Consider the following 19,692-nt stretch of genomic DNA (forward strand, 5'->3'; position numbering starts at 1 on the left):
TTTCCCTTCTGAGCCCTGTCGTACATGCAAAAATTAGTTTTCCACCATATATGGAGTTTTGGCATACTCAGGAAAGATTGCACAACAAACGTAAGGTTGCACTTTTACCTTTTACCCTTGTGAAATTAAAAAAAATGGAGCTAAAGTGACCTTTTTTGTGGAAAACATTAGATTTTTTATTTTCCTGGCTTCACATTATAAAATTCTGTGAAGCACCTGGTGGTTCAACATGATCAACAGACATCTAGATAAATTCTTTTAGCGGTCTATTTTCCAAAATCGGGTCACTTGTGGGAGGTTTCCACTGTTTAGGCACATAAGGGGCTCTGCAAACAAAGCATGATGTTTGCTACTGATTGCAGCTAATCTTCCATTTTAAAAGCCAAATAATTAATATGTATGGTTTGGTGTATATATATATATATAATATATATATATATATATATATATATATATATATATATATATATACACCAAACCATACATATTAATTATTTGGCTTTTAAAATGCATATATATATATATATATATAAATAGTTTATAAGTAATTTAATCTGGGAGAATATATTCATGGAATTTTTACCCATACCCATACAAGACACTAAATCGGGAAGTATGCGTTGTCAAACACCATACTTGAGTTTTTTTGGATATAAGTCCAGAAGCATGCATGGATTTCTGATGCAGAAGAGTTGAGTCCAAGAACATATGCGATTGCACACTTGATTGTAACATTAACTAAGACCACTAACTTTCGATAACTAAAACTAAATATGGTTATCAAATTTTGTGAAGTACCTGTGGGTTCAAAATGCTCACTCTACCCCTGAATGAATACTTGAGGGGTCTAGTTTCCAAAATGGGGCCACATGTGGAGGAGCACCACTGTTTAGGCACAACAGGAGCTCTCCAAACATGACATGGCGTCCACTAATGATGACATCCAATTTTGCAGTCCTTCCCTTTCGAGCTCTGCCATGCGCTCAAACAGTTGATTTTCACCACATATGATGTATCGTCGTACTCCGAAGAAACAGCACAATAAATTTTATAGTGCAGTTCCTCTTTTTACCTTTGTGAAAAATGCTAACTGGTTGAATTAACAATTTTGTGGGAAAAATTTGTTTTTTTTTTTATTTTCACTGCTCAATGTTATATAATTATAACATTCTGTGAACCACCTCTAGGTAAATTCCTCGAAGGGTCTAGTTTACAAAATGGGGTTAATTGTGTTTTTCTTTTGCTGCTAAGGTACCTTAGGGGCCCTGCAAATGCAACATGGTGCCCGCAATCTATTTAAGCCAAATTTGTGTTCCAAAATTAAAATATTGCTCCTTCTAATTTGAGCATTCCCATTTGTACAGAGGTTTCTAACCACATGTGGGGTATCAGCATACTCAGAAGAAATTGTGTAACAAATTTTAGGGTCCATTTTGTTGTGTTATTTCTTCTAAAAATTAATAAATCTGGACTAGAGAAACATTTTTAAGTACCTTTTTTTTTTCATTCCACATCGATTTAGTTCCTGTGAAGCACCTGAAGGGTTAATAATTGTCTTGGGTGTGATTTTGAGTACGAGCAGTGCAGTTTTAATAAATGTGTCACTTTTGGGTATTTTATGATACCTAGGCCTCTAAAAGTCACTTCAAATATGATGTGGTCCTGAAAAAATGGTTTTGTAAATTTTGTTGAAAAAATGAGAAATTGCCAATGAACTTTGAACCCTTCTAACTTTCTAACCCCAAAAAAGTTTGTTCAAAAATTGCACTGATGCAAAGTATACATGTGAGGAAGTTTTTATTAACTATTTCATGTGACATAACTCTCTTTTTTAAGAGCATAAAAAAATTCAAACTGTGAAAATTTCAAAATTATCATTTTTTTTTATAAAATTTCTGATTTGTTTACAAATAACATAACAAAATATTGTCCTAAATTTATTTCTACCATAAAAAAAAATTCTCATAATCACTGGGATCTGCTGAAGTGCTCATAAAGTGAAAGCGGTCAGATTTCTAAAATTTGGTCTGGTGGTAAAGGTCAAAATTGGGTTAATCCTTATTATTGCTTGTACTATTACTTGAACTATTACTGCTAGTATTACTACTAACACCACTAACAATATTATTATTATTATAACTATTTTTTTCCTAATCTATCTTAATTTTCCTTCTAGGGCCAGGATTTACCATTGCATGAAATTCTGAATGCCACTTGTGACAACAGTGGTATGCAGGTATGTCATTTTTTCGAAAATTAATTTTCCAATGTCAAGAAAAGACTCCTTTGGTCTATGAAATTATTCTCATTGCTTACTCTACATGTACTGAACATATGCATTTCCATTTTAGTTCTACCTTGAATCTTAATTATTTACACAAAACATATCATCAAGAAAGTCAATATGTCATGTGTAAAACAACAGACATTAGTAGCATGTGACCACAAAATTAAATTCAGAGAACAGTTCTATGTTGGAATTTGTAGGCCTTTTATTTTGTAAGTTCTAGAGCCCAGCTGTTTACCCTCTAATAATCCGACAGGTGCAGTTATGTGCATTATAGTATATTCAGTAATATTAGTACTGAGTATGTGACCAATTTTCTAAGTAAATATATTTCTAAAGGTAATATTGAAATTAATTTCAGACAAAAGTCAGTAAGATCCCATCCAATTCACAAAGACAAAGAAATCAGACCATAAATGTCCATAAGTGATGTTTAATAATGAGAAATGACACAGAGAAAAAGTATTGAACAGAAAAGAGCGGCGCAAAAAGCAAAGATTAATCAAAGATAAGTCATGACACCAGGTAGATACATCAGTAATTAGAAAGCAATATTGTCACGTACTGAAAAAATAACATCAGCTGGTTCAACTTTTTTACCTATTTTGTGTATTTGGGCTCTACTTGCCACAATTTCTTTTAAAAATGAAATAACAGATGCAAATGAAGTGTAAACTTTCAGGTTTAAATTACGGGGTTGAACAAAAATATCCTGTGAAACATTTAGGGGCTCAAAAAATAATTGAACAAAATAACTTTACCATAAACTAAACATTAATTTTTAATACTGTGTAGAGAATCCTTTTCAGGCAATGACTGCCTGAAGTTTGAAAGCCATGCACGTCATCAAATGCTGGGATTCCTTATTTGTGATGTTTTGCTTGGCCTTTACTGCAGCTTACTTCAGTTATTTCTTTTTTGTTCATCTTTGTGCCTTACATTTTGATGTAAGCATGTCAAATGTATGTTTGATGATTTGAGATCTTTGATTGACTTAGCCATTGTAGAACATTCCTTCTTTATTTTAGAAAAACCTCCTGGGTTACTTTTGCAGTATATTTTGGGTCATTGTCCATCTGTACTATGCAGTGCCATCTAATTCACCTGCTACATTTGGTTGAACAGAAAGTATATCTCCGTACGATTCAGACTTTATCCAGCTGCTTCAGTCCTCAATCACAACATCAATAAACACTAATGACTCAGTGCCATTGTAAGCCATGCATGCCCATGCCATCTCACTGCATTGACTGTGTTTTACAAAGGATGGGGTGTTCTTTGCATCATGAATCATTCCAAGCCTTCTCCATACTTTGTTCTTTTTAACATTCTGGTTCAGATCATCTTAGTTTCTTCTGCCTAAAGAATACTATTTCAGTACTGGGCTGGTTTCTTATTTTATTCAAAGCCTAATCAAGGCTTTTTGTTTTTAATTCTGACCAAAATTTGTACCTGGTGGTGTATTTGCTTAAATAAAGTCTTCTTATTATGGTAGACATACAGTAGATAATAAAATACCTACTTCACTTGAGTGGATGATGTAAAAGGATTTTTCTTTATCTTGGAAAGGATTCAGTGATCATCCTTTACTGTTGACTTCCATGGACCTCCAGGCCTTTTGCAATTTCCAAGCTCAACAGTGTGTTTTTTTAACATAGTGTACCAAACTGTTGATTTGATGTTTCTTTTTTTTTCAGCCTAATGATGGTCTGGTTCTTTTATATTTAGAGCTCCTTTGACCATATGTTTTAGGTTCACAGCATAGAATCAGCTCCAGTCCTTTTAACTGCTAAATTGTTTATGGATTATTGAGGGAAAAGCTAATGTAGCGCATTCAGGAGTTTAGAGATAATTGTCTAATTACTTTTTGTCTCTTGAAAAAAGTCAGCTACATACTAAAAAGCTGTAATTACTAAACTTTTTCTCCAATTAGGATGTGAATACCCTAAAATTTAAGCTAAAAGTTTAATTCAAGCCAATATTATTTTTTTCACTTTATTTTGAATATAATTTGGCAAACTGTCCAAAGGTAGAAGAGAGAAAAAGAGGATTTACCATCTTGGACCTAATTCTTATCAAAAGGGAGGAACTGGTTGAAGAAGTAAGAGTCACATTAGTCGAAGTAGGAATTTAAGAGGCAGCTATCAGGCAGCCATCATGATATCCTCAAATTTTGGTTCACAAGATGTAGAAGATCTGTGAGGACTCAGGCTTTAAGATTGGTTTTCAGAAAGGCAGATTTTAATGGACTCAGAAAAAGAGTAGGAAAGGTCCAATGGCTAGACAGAAATGTCCAAGAAGAATGGGAGATATTGCTAAATTAAATTCTCAATGCACAACAAGTAACAATCCTTTGAAGAGGGAAGAATTACAGGCATTTAAAGATGCTAGGATGGGTTAAAACATAACCTAAACACTTGCTAAAGTGCAAAATAATGGGAAAAAAAAGAAATGTACAGTATATCAAATGAAAAGAGGGGGGCATATCTAAAGAAGAATACAATGCTGTCTCCAGAGACTGTTTTAAGGCATTTTTATTATTTTCTGCAAAATCAAAAGTTTACATACATTTCATTAGTATTTGTTACCATTTCCCTTAAACTCTGTGACTTGGGTAAAACATTTTGGATATCCTTCCACAAGCTTTTCACAATAGTTGGTCGGAATTTGGGCCCATTCCGCCTGGCTTACAGTAACTGGTGTAATTGAGCCATGTTTCCAGGTCACCTTGCTTACACCTGCCTTTTCAGCGTTGCTTATAAAATTGCAATAGGATTGAGATCAGGGTTTTCTGATAAACACTCCAAAACATTGACTTTGTTATCCTTAATCTACTTTATAACCTGTTTTACAGTAATCTTTGTGTCATTGTCCATTTGGAAGACCCATTTCCACCCAAGCTTTGAGTTCCTGGCTGATGTCTTGAAAGCATTTCCAAACAGGAACAGTCTGGGGGTTTTATGTTTCTTTTGGAGTAATGGCTTCTTCCTGGCAGAGTGGCCTTTCAGCCCATGTTGATACAGTACTCGTTTCACTGTTGATAATGACGCAATCTAACCAGCTTCTGCCAGCATCTTAACAAGGTTTTTTGCTTTTGTTCTTGGGTTGATATGTACATATCTGACCAAAGCACGTTCATCTCTGGTACACAGATGCCTCTGTTTCCTGAGCGCTTTGATGGCTGGACATTTTCATTTTATTTGTATTTGCATATAATTCTTTGTACAAATGAACAAGGCACCTTCAGGTATCTGAAAATGCACCCAAGAATTAACCAGACTTATGCAGGTCCTAAATTCTCTTCCTGAGATCTTGGCTGATCTCTTTTGACTTTCTCATGATGCTACACAAAGAACAGTGTGTTTCAGGTTTGCATTAAAATGAATCCACATGTGTGTCACTAATTAACTCAGATGTTGCCAGTAAACCAATCAGAAGCTTCCAAAGACAGGACATCATCTTTTGGGCTGTCCCGTATTGTTGAAAGGCATAGTACTCTTAGTGTATGTAAATGTCACGGTTGACACTACATGTGCTATGATTAGTGACAGACTCAGGGCTAGTTTTCTTTTCCATCCAAGACCATATACTTTAAACATTCTTTTTTCCTTTGGCAGTGTCAGGGTTAATGTCAGTTTTGCTTTGCCTGCTGCTAGCTCTTTACCCTGACCCAGGTGTTTGCTCTGATCTCCACTTCCAGCCGTGATATATACCCTCTGCTTCCTGCAGGGGGTTGCTGGTTATTCAGTCCCCACAACATCATACCCTAGTCGGCACTCAGGGTAAAAAATGGAGGCTGTTCACATTATTGGTGAACGCCAATGGTTTTACCAGTTTTTTGGAGTTTTTTCTTGTTTGCTTTGGTGTATGGTCGTTAGGGTCCTGAGTCCTCTCGTTGCAGGGGAGGTACTGTCACAGTTGTCAAAACATGCCCTATGACTAGTGACAGACTCAGGGCTAGTTTTCTTTTCCATCCAAGACCATACACTTTAAACATGCTTTTTTCCTTTGGCAACGTCGGGGTTAATGTCAGTTTTGCTTTGCCTGCATCTAGCTCATTACCCCGAGCCAGATGTTTGCTCTGATTTCCAGTTCCGCCTGAGATGTATACCCTCTGCTTTTTGTGGGGGTTGCCGGTTATTCAGTTCTCACTGAAGCTTGGCCTGGAGAGGTGTGGAGGTGATCACTGCTACTTTGTTTGCCTGTTGCTGTTGTTTAGTGTGATAGTACTAATAGTGTATTTTATTTTCTTCTTTACTTTGTTTCCCCTGCTTGTGCATCTTTAGCAGTTCCCTTGTGTGGATCTCTGGTGTGCATGCATTTCTGTTTATCCCCCCTGTCTGTTGTTTTGTGTTGGTGGGGGTTTGGGGATCTCCATCCTGGTCTGTCCCCTGGGTGGTGGGATTTGTGCGGACATAGTCACCAGGGCCAGGACAGGAGAAATGGAAAGCCTGGGGTCTCAGACATTACTATCTTTAAGAACATTATGGGTAGAGGGAAAGTGTACGCCATAAGCTTAAGGGTAAGCACAGGGGGCCCCCACGTCTTACCATCTCTCCCTATACTGTCATGTTCCATGACAGTAAACGTTTGACTTTGCAGAAAGTTATAAAAATACCTTAAAAGATTCTTTCTCTCTCATTATTTTGGCATTTGGTAAATATAAATAATTTTAGTTCCTATTTGACCTAAAACAGGAAACTTTTATTTTGATTTCATGTTGGATAATGAGAAAAACATGCATACGTCTCTTTTTAGATAGTGTATGTATACTATTGGTTTCAACTGTATCTGGGATATACGTCACTCTGTACATATTTATAATATCCCGGATAGTATACCACCTCATATGCAAACAATGGAAAGACATCTGGTACTCTTGAAATTACAAGAAATATTGGTTTTAATTAGAAATCGCAATCCAGAAACAAAATAATTGTAACCTTTTGGTCCACAAGGCCTTTTCAGACTAAAGATAATCTAATGTACAAAAAATGGGAAAAAAGAAAACAACATTATTCCTTTACAGTACAAAAATTATAAGAAAATATACATTTAAATAGTAGCCAAACCAGAATATTCTGTACTTGATGATCGTTAAATTATATAGGGGAACAAAGGTCAGAGATATACACAGTATTGCAATAAGGATACATAATGGTTCCTTTGATTTAAAAATCTTTGGAAATACAAAATGACATCTAAGCCTACATTGCTCAGCATAAATGAGAACACCCTCTTTGAAAAGGAAGATTTTAATCAATATCTCACTGAATACAAGTACACTTTCCAAAACTTTGACAAGGCTTAGTTTCATTGAACATTTTTAAACACACATCATGAAAGTAAGGTTAGTAATATAAATTATTTTACAAAATCTCCAGATTTACTCAAGTTACAGTAGTTGATGAAAAAATGATTACACCCCTCACATCAAAAACGACAGCATATAGTATTGTGTATGACATCCATGATTTGTAAGGCCAGCACCAAGTCTTTGAAACATGGAATGAACAAGTTGGCGACATATTGCAAAAATGTATTTTGCATTCTTCAAAAACAACCTCTTTTGGAGCACTTGGCCACTAAATTACTTTCACCCTGTTCTTGTCATGCAGTTACATTATTTTAGTCCTTTAGTTAGATTTTTCAACCTTGAAAGCTGTTATATTTTCAAGTGAATTATACTGATTATGGGTGATATTAATGGTGTAAAAAGTTCTAAAATGATTCTTCTTGGTCTGATTCTTTTACATGTCAAAATGACAAAAGCATGGAATTTTAACAGGAGCGTGTAGAATTTCTACATCTGCTGTATAATGTAATATATATATATATATATATATATATATATATGTATATATAAATATATATATATATATACACATATATTCAGGATTAGGTAGGAGTGCAACACAAAAGATACCCACGCCTACATACCTTTGCATGCTATCAATTGCCAGCAAAGCACCGTAATTTTCAAAGATTAGTTATTCATTTTGTATTGCGAGTGAAAATAGTTCTTATATGCCAAGCCTAAGTCTTCAAACAGTTACTCCAAGAAATATCAGAAAGCATTTACACAACATTTACAGATGTCAAGATACAACCTGTAATCCAAGGCCTCAAAGGCTATCATGGTGTCGAGAAAAATGGCAGTAGAGGCTGGAATGGAGAGCTGCCCTCTTCAGCAAAGAGACCTGCTTTTAATTTTAATGTAATAATACCCAGAGATTGGACTAGAGGAGGCTTTCATGAGAAAATGTGAAATTATCTCAGGATCCGGTTTAAACATGACAATGCCAGTCTGCTTGTTGTTTGTGCTATTGTGAGCTGCCTGTTGGCCTAAACATTCTACCTTGGCTTCAGCGTTTTCAGACTTGTCTCTCATTGAGCTAATTTAGATTTCACTGCATAACAATTGCAAAAAGAGCTGCCATCAGCAGATCTTGATGATCTATGTGCCAAAGTAAAAATATTGTGGCAAAACAATTCTCAGACTATTATTAAGCTCATTGATATCATGCCCAAGCATATCATTTTGTGTATTTCTTCAAAATTTCCAAAACATTTCAATTTACTCAGTGCTAAGTGCTTGTAAATAAATATATATATTTATATATATATAATATATATATATATATATATATATATATATATATATATATATAAAATTCCCCATGAAGTATTTTGGCTTTTAATACCCCGATCATTTTTCATGCAGTGTTCTAGTACCAACCAGACATATACAGTAATATACAGTAGATGTCTAATATTTATCTATCTATCTATCTATCTATCTATCTGTCTATCTATATATATATATATATATATATATATATATATATATATATATATATATACATATATATACACTGTATATATAGATAGAGAGATAGATATATATTAGACATCCACTGTATATTACTGTATATGTAGACATATGTCTGGTTGGTACTAGAGCACTGCATGAAAAATGATCGGAGTATTAAGAGCCAAAATATTTCATGGGGAATTATTACTGTTCATACTGTAGAGCTACATGTTCTGGGGTCTAGGAATAGGTAGATAGATAGATAGATAGATAGATAAATAGATAGATAGATACCATAGATAGATGGAGAGATAAAAATAGAACGCCGTGCTCTAAAAGTAACAAAAGAGGTGTTTACTGTTTTAGCCCAGGTGGCAGTATTCCACTTGATAATGATTGAAAAAGGTTGGTTAACAACTGAAAAGTTGTCACATGGGCTAATACAGTCCACACTTTTTGTTGCTTTTGGAGTGCTGCCTTCTCTTTGTTATCAATTCATTTGTCTTACAACCCCTGTATTATCTTCGTTTTGTACTCTTCCAGTGTTTATACTTGATATGCAGATTGATATATAGATGGATAGATAGAGAGAAGATAGATAGACAGACAGATAGATAGATAGATTTAAATTTGAATGCTTTATCCAATGGACAAACTTTATTACCATCAATGTACCATAGTTAATTACAGCATTTCAAAACAGAGTACTTTAGGATTATCCTATACCTGAAGGCATAAAGCTGTAGCACTTTATGCTTCAAACAAGCAGTGTCGCTTGTACAAGGCATCACCATTTACTATTTTCCCTCTCACTTGTGATGAAATATTTGATTGCCCAATGTACAGTATGTGTTTTCAGTGATTATACATAATCCTCATCCTGCTGCAATGTGTATGTAAATAGCCAGTTACAGCCTTACCTATTCTCTTACAGAACTTGAGGCTTATACAATTTCATTTTTCGAGATAAAGCAGCAAGCTAAAGAAAATTGGTTTCCTGAAACCAGCAGTTTTTGATCTCCATCTTTAAATAATTGTTCACAATACTTGAGAATTTCATATAAACTGTTCTAATATTGTCTGGCCTCTGAAATATCTACCTATTTTAAAGCGAAAATCAGTGTTGACAGGTTTATTATAAAAGTTTAACAACTCGATCAGCAACCTCTCCTTTTTATGCTTAAATTGATATGGAAGTTGCCTGGTGAAAATAAGGAGGTTTAAGAAAACTAAGAATGGCCAGGAACAACAATGAAATGTGTTTGGCACTTTCAAATAGAGACGTTATTTGGAGATGTGCCGTGGAATAAGTTTATAGTTAAAGAACCTTGCTTTAGTATCTATCATTTATGTGATGCAAATATTAGAATTTTAGAATCCAGTTTGACCTTTAATATTTTATTTTACATCCTCAACCAGCTTTTGAAAAATAGATGTTGAATCTTGGCAGAATGAGTTTTTTGCTCACATTGCAGAGAATTACTCTGACGACTTCATAAAATTATAACGCCATTGAAACATCACTCTTAGCACTATCTAAAAGAACAATGTCATTGTGTAACTGCATGTGCTGTTACATCTTCCATACATGACAAACCAATGTCCAGATTGAGTAGGCATTATTAAAGTGTTTGTGCTAAAGTGAAAGGCTTGTAAAAAGCATTATAATATACAGCAATTTATTAATCCAAAAGCTACTTATTTATTCAAATAGAAAATATCAGTTACGAGGCTAAAACATAGCTTTTAATCTCAAAAAGTTCTAAAAACCTATATTCATAGTAAGGTAACCATAAGCATCTCCGGCTTCTAGAGAGGGATAATATAGTAAGTAAAACCCACCGCAGAATAGTATCAAGTCATAGATGCCATTGATATAACAAACAGAACAAAACAAACAAAACAGAAACAACAAAAACAAATATTGTGTTCCCAAGTGCTATAAGGACAGCAGTCCTATATCAATAAATAACCTAATAGAAATAGAAATAGAAAAACACAATCAACAAAACTCATACAGATTTTGACAGCGGTCAACAGTTCAAATGGGCCCAATCTTATAGTAGTACAATTGATGTATATAGAAAAAATGGAATAATCTCACCAAATGGGTAGTAAGGAGGGTGAATCAGTTTTTAACTCCTGTGAGTCTTAAAATTGCCATTGCGTCGTTGATGCTATTTCAGCTTGGAAATTGCCCTAGACTGTCACCACAACGTCCGCCTTCACAAAGGCAGACCACAGCTAGCTGGGTGGGGTGACAGTCTAGGGCAATCTTCTAGTTAAAATAAGGGTCAGCGACGCCATGGCCATGGCAATTTCAAGACCCACAGGCGTTAAAGACTGATTCACCCTACCTACTACCCATTTGGTGAGATTATTCAATTTTTTCTATATACATCAATTGTACTACCATAAGATTGGGCCCATTTGGACTGTTGACCGCTGTCAAAATCTGTATGAGTTAAGTATATTGTGTTTTTCTATTAGGTTATTTATTGCTATAGGACTGCTGTCCTTATAGCACTTGGAAACACAATATTTGTTTTTGTTGTTTCTATTATGTTCGTTTTGTACTGTTTGTTATATTAATGGCATCTCTGAGTTAATACTATTCTGTGGTGGGTTTTACTTACTATATTATCCCTCTCTAGAAGCCGGATATGCTTTTGGTTACCTTACCTATGAATATAGGTTTTTAGAACTTTTTGAGATTAACCCCTTCACGACAGGCTGATTTTTCGCTTTCCGTTTTTTTTCGCAATTCTTCCGAGACGTAACTTTTTTATTTTTCTGTCAATATGCTCATATGAGGGCTCATTTTTTGCAGAGCGAGCTGTACTTTTAAATAGAACCATAAGCTTTACCATATAGTGTACTGAAAAACGACAAAAAATTCCAAATGCGGAAAAAGTGCAAAAAAGTGTGATAGCACTATTGTTTTTGAGATATTTTATTCACTGTGTTCACTATATGGTAAAACTGATGTGTGCATGTGATGCCTGAAGTCAGTGCGAGTCTGTATACACCAAATATGTATAGGTTTACTTTTATTTAAGGGGTTAAAAAAATCAGAAGTTTGTCCAAAAAAAGTGGTGTATGTTTCACGCCATATTCCGTGACCTGTAGTGTTCTCATTTTTCGGGATCTATGGCTAAGTGTTAGCTTATTTTTTGCATCTCAAGCTGCCGTTTTTAACTGTACTATTTTTGTGCAGATGCTAATTATTGATCGCCTGTTATTGTATTTAGCACATAATTTGTAGCGACCAAAAAACAATTTTGGAGTTTGGATTTTTTTGCGGATTTGCCGTTTATCGATAAGATTAATTAATTTTATATTTTTATAGATCGGGCATTTCTGAACACAGTGATACCAAATATGTGTATATTTTTTATTTTTTTAACCCTTTAATTTTCAATGGGGTGAAAGGAGGGTGATATGAATTTTTAGGTTTTTTTATTTTTTTCGAATTTTTAAAACAAATTTTAACCTTTTTTTATTTTACTAGGTCCCCAACGGGACTATATGGATTAGCAATCTGATTGCTCTGCCATATCTGCTAATCACAGCTACACAGCTGTGAACAGCAGATATACTAATTTCCTATCCAGCTCTGGGCCGGGTGAAACTGAAAGTGAGTCATGTGAGATACAGGAGTCATCACATGACTCTGTGCTACCATGAAAACCACCGTAAGTCACGTGATCACGTGACGTGACTTCCAGTATCGACTGAGTAAATGTTTACCGCCGATGCCATTATAATGGCGTTGTCACATATTGACAGTGCTATTTAAGGGGTTAAACGGCACGGGCAGATAACGATTCTACTCATACCTAGCAGGCACACATCTCAGCTGTATAAATTTGCTGAGATGGGCACCGATTGCTGCAAGCTGCAGGAAGCAGACCGCGGGCAGCATCACTATGACCGCTAGGACATAAGATTACTGCCTGCGGTCATTAAGGGGTTTTAAAGGTTATGTTTTAGCCTCTTATCTGCTTTTTTTCTAAAAAGCATTATAGAAACAATTTCCACTGAGGAAGCACTGCTGCACAAAAAACATCCACAGTGATGGTCATGGCTTCTTCTCATTTTCATTTTTCCTTATAGAAGCGCACTACAGTATTTTTTGTCTGGAAAATAGCAGCCTAGTCACTCAATTACCATTAGCACACAGGCACTTTGTCTGGCTGTCTCTTATGTGGTAATTTTCTTAACTCTCAGACTTAAAGGGGTTGTTCACTACTTGGACAACCCTTTCTCAATCACTATGTTTTATGTTTGGCCTTATTAATAACAGTGCTTCTTCTCCCTTTTGTTGTCGGTGCCATTCTAGTGGTGTTGGCACTTTCTTTCACTTGGATCATCTGATGTTGTAACATTGCATAAGCCCTATCTGCTATTCCTTCACTATTCCCGCCTATAGGTGTATCAAACATCAAGAGAAAGTGAGCGACCAGCCTCAGATCTGACTTCCTCTTGATGTTTCATTTGTACAAAGGTGGGCAGAGGAAATCCAGCAGTAATTTGGGGTAGGGCTCAAGTGATGTAGCAAATCCATGTCAACTTTGGGAGAGCGATTGCTGACACTTCTGGAACTATGTCGGTACCAAAAGTGAATGTGTTGTAATTTTAACAGGTAAAAACATAGTGATTGAGATGAGGTTGTCAGAGTAGCGGACAACCCCCTTTAAGATATTTGTTGGGTAACTATACAATCAGGAATTAATCTTTATGCTACTAAATTACATGTTTGGCTGAGTACACCTTTCTCTCCAAGGAATGAGCTTCAACCTCTTCCTCTTTCTGTAATGGTGGCAATCTTATCTAGGAGGACTTGTCTCTTCCTCCTGGGCGAGACAAAGACCAATGCGATATGGAATATATTTTCTTACTTGCTCCTAAAAACTTCCCTGTTGTGGCCACCAAGTGAAAGTGTTTCCCACCCTTTTACTTCCTATGGTATACTAATATCTTGGCTTTTTGCATTTGACTGCTGCTTGTATTGAAAACTGTTGTGAGCGGCATACACTCAATGATGTCACTCAGGTTATTTGTGGTCACAACTGAAGGTTCCCTACAGTCCTCCACCTGTCATCACAGGATGAGGTTACCTGCGATCACAGGGAACCTCCAGCTGTCACCGCAAATAACCAGAGGGATGTCGCTGCTCATCACTGTGGGTCATTCTCTGCCTGAAGTTCACAGCGGGTGGTCATTTTCTACGGCCACATGCTGTCACTTCAGATGTAGCAGAGCTGGAATCGTTGTGGGACCTTGTGGGGGTTATAACTGACCTGGGTGTTTTGGGGTTAATAAAGGGGTTAAGGAGGGTGATTTTCTTTCTATATTATTTCATCTAAAGGAATTTTTTGGTGTTTGTGTTTATTTATTTTCACTTAAAAATTAGTAATATAAGGGGTTTCATAGACACCTACCAATACTAATCTAGGGTTTAGTAGCAGCTGTGAGATGTTATTAACCCCTTATTACCCTGATTGCCACTGTAACAGGGCAATCAGGATGAGTCAGGTAAAATTCTGGGATTGTCGCATCTAATGGATGCAACAATCCTGGGTCATTGCAGGCTGATATTTTTAGGAAGGCAGGGACCAATAAACATGGGCCTCCCGAGCCTGAGAATACCAGCTCCCAGCTTTTGGCTTTATAATGGCTGGTATCAAAATTGGGGGGAATCACACACAGTTTTTTTAAATTATTTCATTATATTGTTTTATGTGAAAAAGCCATATTCAATGCCTCTTATTTTGATACATAGCCAAGATAAGCACACAAATGGGGGCTGCAGCCTGTAGCCGTGTGCTTTATCTCTGCTGGGTATCATTGTATGGGAGGACCCTATGCCAATTGTATTTATTTATCTATTTTTACAGCAATAGAGATGCACACAGTGTCTTTGATTGGTTGCAGTCAGACAAGCTATCACACAGGGTTGGGGCGCATCTGATTGCAACCAATTAAAGATGCAGGGACTGCAGGTGGGTGAGGAAGCAGTGAATATGTATAAAAGATCATAAGCAGCCCCTAAAGTAGCATTAGAGCCACACGTAGACTCGGTGGGTATAATGCATCTACTTCAATACCCCTATCCTTTCTACCACCATTTTAAAGCACCAGAGTCTGTTACAAATAGACTTATATGGGGACCAGCATCTGGCCAGATATCAGGGATCAATTCCAGGCCTGAACTGGGTTTAATTTTTGACCCGGATGGACCTGCCGAACTCGGTTATCTGTGAGTTCGCCCATCCCTATTCATCATATTAGACATCACTAATGGTACTTAGATGCCCAATTGTATGAGCATTTTAGACTCATGCAACTCTCAGACAAAATGTATGAGTGCACATAGCACTATTATCTCCTAACTACATTGGCATTTTTCCACATCTCTCACGGGATACTGTACATAAAAAATTTGGTATAACACAAAACATTGCATTACATATTACAACATATAACATCAGCATAACAATAGGACAGTCCAGAACAGATCAATAGAAAGCAACAGGATATTAGCATGGCAACAGTCTGTGATATTTGTAGTAGGTAGACAGGACAATTTTCAATCTTTTTACATGCTATCATACAATGCTGTCTTAATAAGATGCTTTTCAGCTACCCAAATTACACAATTAATTTTTTTATTAAGGAAATATCAATGTACATTGCAATCAAAGTTATGAGTAGTCTCCTGCCCTGTCTCCAATGAATGGCTGAATGTACTGAATCTTCATATATACACATAGCCTTTCAATCACTGTTGACAATGGTGGGAATTGGTAAAAGCAATGCTCCTCTTATTTCATTCAGTTTTGGTAACATTTTAACTGAAAAAAACACAATTCTGAGTATGAGTCTTTACAATTTAACTGTTATATTAGGCCAGTAGTTCGGTATATATTATCCAGTAATCTGAGAAAAATGTTCCAGTGTGGATGTTCTTGAAAGACACAAAATATAATGATAATGTGATCCAATGATTTTCTGATTTATTATATTTTGAGAAAAATGAAAACATAGTTCTTTATATTCTTTCAATTTTTTAAACATAGCATAGTAGAAAAGTATGTATAGCATATTATCCACCATAAAACATTTTTTCTTCCACCAAATATACTATGCTAGGCAAGGTGACAGAGCATGTAGAGGATCAATAAAAGAAAATGTATTAAAGTCCCATCACAGGAGCATGCTGGGCCTTTAATACATTTTTCTTGTTTGCACCTGATAGTTTCACTGTGCTGTTATGGCTTATATTATTTATGTGTGTTCTGATGGAAAATATGTCTTTGGTTTTCTCTTACATTTTTAAGGCAATCCAAAGGAGAAAAAAACACCTCAGAATTGCAATTACACCTTTGCATGTCTTCCATTGCCACATGTCAGTCGATGATTAAATTACATAGCTGTCACTGAACAAGAGGTTCTCGGAGGTGACATGTATATGAGGACATTTCTGATTTGTTTTACTTTTGCTTTTCAGTCTGATATAATTTTAATATTCTGCTATACTACAGTGCCCATTTACAAAGTGCCAGTATCTCCTCTGTGTTGCCTGTGTAGCCATTATAGATACTGGTAGTATTTCATGACAAGTACAGCATTGCCTAAACATCAAATTTTACAGACATGAAAAGTTTCAGGTGGAGGAATGCGGAAATTGTAATTTGGGACTCTGTAATATGATGAAAACTAATGGTGATGTCAATGTGTGATACCAGTGACATTACAGTGAATTGTGGGTGTAATGGTATTTCCTTTAATACCTTAATGTGCAATGTTTCCACTATTCATAGAGGTAAAATATCCAGCTCACTCTGAGATCCGTCCACTCTCTCGGTGGTGTAGAGCAAGTGATCCCACTGCTGCCCAGCATTGAAGCACAGGAGAAGGAAGAATGATCCAGCTTCCACCTTACAATAAAATCCAGCTTTTAATAAAAAAATGTTAAAATGACAGTTCACATTATCTAAAACTTTTGTATAACATCACCAGTTCTAGTAAACCAGATGCGTTTCGAACACTTGGCTCTTAAACTTTGGTTTAAGAGAAAAGAGCTTGAAATGCGACGGGTGTGCGGTTTGACCATGAATATTTTTTATTTCTTTCTAGACCTGATGATGTCATACAAAAGTTTTGGATAATGTGATCTTTTATTTTAATATTTTTTTCATTAAAAGCCATATTTTATCGTAAGCTGGAAACTAAATTATTCTTCCTTTACCAATGTTTCCCCTATACATCAACAAATAAGAAGGTAGGATGCAAATATGTCTTAAAGGGAATCTGTTAGCAGAATCTTTTTCCCCAGACTATAAAGGCCGCTTTACATGCTGCGACATCGCTAGCCGATGCTAGCGATGGCAAGCGTGATAGCACCTGCCCCTATCGTACGGCTGATATGTGATGATCGCTGAAGTAGCGAACATTATCGCTACGGCAGCGTCACACGCACATACCTGCTCTGCGACGTTGCTGTGACCATCGAACCGCCTCCTTTCTAAGAGGGCGGTTCGTTCAGTGTCACAGCGACGTCACTAGGCAGCCGCCATATCAAAGCGGAGGGGCGGAGATGAGCGGGATGAACATCCCGCCCACCTCCTTCCTTCCTCATTGCTGCGGGATGCAGGTAAGGAGAGGTTCCTCGTTCCTGTGGTGTCACACATAGTGATGTGTGATGCTGCAGGAACGAGGAACAACATCATTACTGCAGCAGCAATGACATTTGGGAAGAGGGGGGCATGTCACCGATTAGCAATTTTGAACGTTTTTGCAACAATTCAAAATCGCTAATAGGTGTCACACGCAACGACATCGCTAAAGCGGCTGGATGTGCGTCACAAATTCTGTGACCCCAATGAGATCGCTTTAGCGATCTCGTAGCGTGTAAAGCCACCTTTACCTTTACATGTCCAATTTATTTTACTATTACTGAGAGATAATCATTTGACATGATATGCAAATGAGGTTGTAGATCAGAAGCCACTGTTACTCCAGCTCTGATCTCCACTAACCTCCTCCTCCTGCTTGACTGACAGCCTCTATGCTCAAATGTTTCTATGCTGTATGTTGTTAAGAATACGCAATATATTAATAGCACTATTCTCTAATACATGTTGCTTTAAATGTGAATCACTTAATGTATGCTGGTTTAATGGTTTTTTTTGCAATAAATGTGACCTTCTTTTTTTATCTTTGTAGCAGATTGAAATTGGAAATCGTGTTTTAGTAATTCAGAAATGACAACTTTCATTGTCTTTGGTGAACACATGGAACAGCTGTACTCAATACATAAGCAGTATCACAAAGATTCAAAGTACATCCATGTGGCTAATACTTTTATTGACATTTGAAACAATTTTCAATTATACAAAAATAATTACTCTTTATTCTATTCATAACCTTTTATACCATTAATTTTGCATACACTGTAAGGCCTCCTTCACACGTCCGTGTTTTTTTCACAGATGCCATACATGCCAATGTTATTCTATGGTCTAACTCGCACGTCCTTGTTTTCACACAAACCGTGTGGCCCGCACGGACACACAGAGACTTGTCTGTTTTTCTCCAGCATGCCGGCTCACACAGACCCATACAAGCATATGAGTGCCTGTAAAACACGAACCGCACACGGATGGCATTCATGTGTCTTCCATGTGATGTACAGGAGGAAAATGGATGTTTATTGAAGTAAATGGTTTATTAAGGGTAAAAGATGTATAAAGATAGAAAAATGATAGAAAGAAAGAATAGATAAATGCTAGATAGGTAGAATAGCTAGATAGCTAGATCAAGTAGAAGGAATAGATCTAACACATTGCTAGAATTGAGAGAAAGAAAGAAAGAAAGAAAGAGAAAGAAAGAAAGAAACAGAAAGAAAGAAAATAGATAAATGGAAATGTATAGAGAGCTAGCTTGGCCTGCTGTTTTGCTGAATTTTTAATTTCTATTTAAAAAAAAGATGTTGGGTTCCCCCAAATTTTCATATCCAGCACAGCAACAGCAGTCGCTGCAGGTTGCAACCCTCAGCTCTGTGCTGTACCTTAGCTGGTTATTAAAAATAAAAGGAATCCCCCACTTATTTTTTTAAATTATTTGATTTAAAAAAACAAAGTATGTGTGGTCCCCTACATTTTTCTAAAACTAGCCAAGGTACAGCAGACAACTGAGGTCTGATATTATTAAAGTGGGAAGGGCCATGGTTGTACCCATTCTTAATATGAACATTGGGGGGAACCCATGAAACATTTTTAAATTAAAAAATAAAAATGTGGCAAAACAGCTAGCCAAGGTAGCTATCTCTCAATCTATTGAGCTATTTAGTCTGTTCTATCTTTCTTACTTTCTTTCTTTCTGTTCTTTCTTATTTGCTTTCTTTATATCTCTCTATCTATTTTGTTCTATCTATCTATCATTTTTCTGTCTTTGCCCATATTTTACTAATTTAAAAAGCGTTTATTCCAGTATCATGCGCTTTTGTACCGGTACCAGTAACACGGATGTCACACATATGCAAACACAGATGTTACACGTATGACACATGGATGTCACATGAATG

At 36.2% G+C, this 19,692-nt stretch overlaps 1 protein-coding gene across 1 annotated transcript in view; it reads left to right on the forward strand.

The window, feature by feature from the left end:
* LOC142289917 (protocadherin-9-like) overlaps positions 1-19,692 on the forward strand; it is a 1,826,751-nt gene that overhangs the window by 617,691 nt on the left and 1,189,368 nt on the right. Inside the window, exon 5 of the mRNA XM_075333859.1 lies at positions 2,177-2,236. Coding sequence (XP_075189974.1) covers positions 2,177-2,236 — 60 coding nt within the window. The remainder of the gene's footprint in view (positions 1-2,176; positions 2,237-19,692) is intronic.

The sequence above is a fragment of the Anomaloglossus baeobatrachus genome, chromosome 2, assembly GCF_048569485.1.
Source record: "Anomaloglossus baeobatrachus isolate aAnoBae1 chromosome 2, aAnoBae1.hap1, whole genome shotgun sequence".
Classification (NCBI taxonomy): domain Eukaryota; kingdom Metazoa; phylum Chordata; class Amphibia; order Anura; family Aromobatidae; genus Anomaloglossus; species Anomaloglossus baeobatrachus.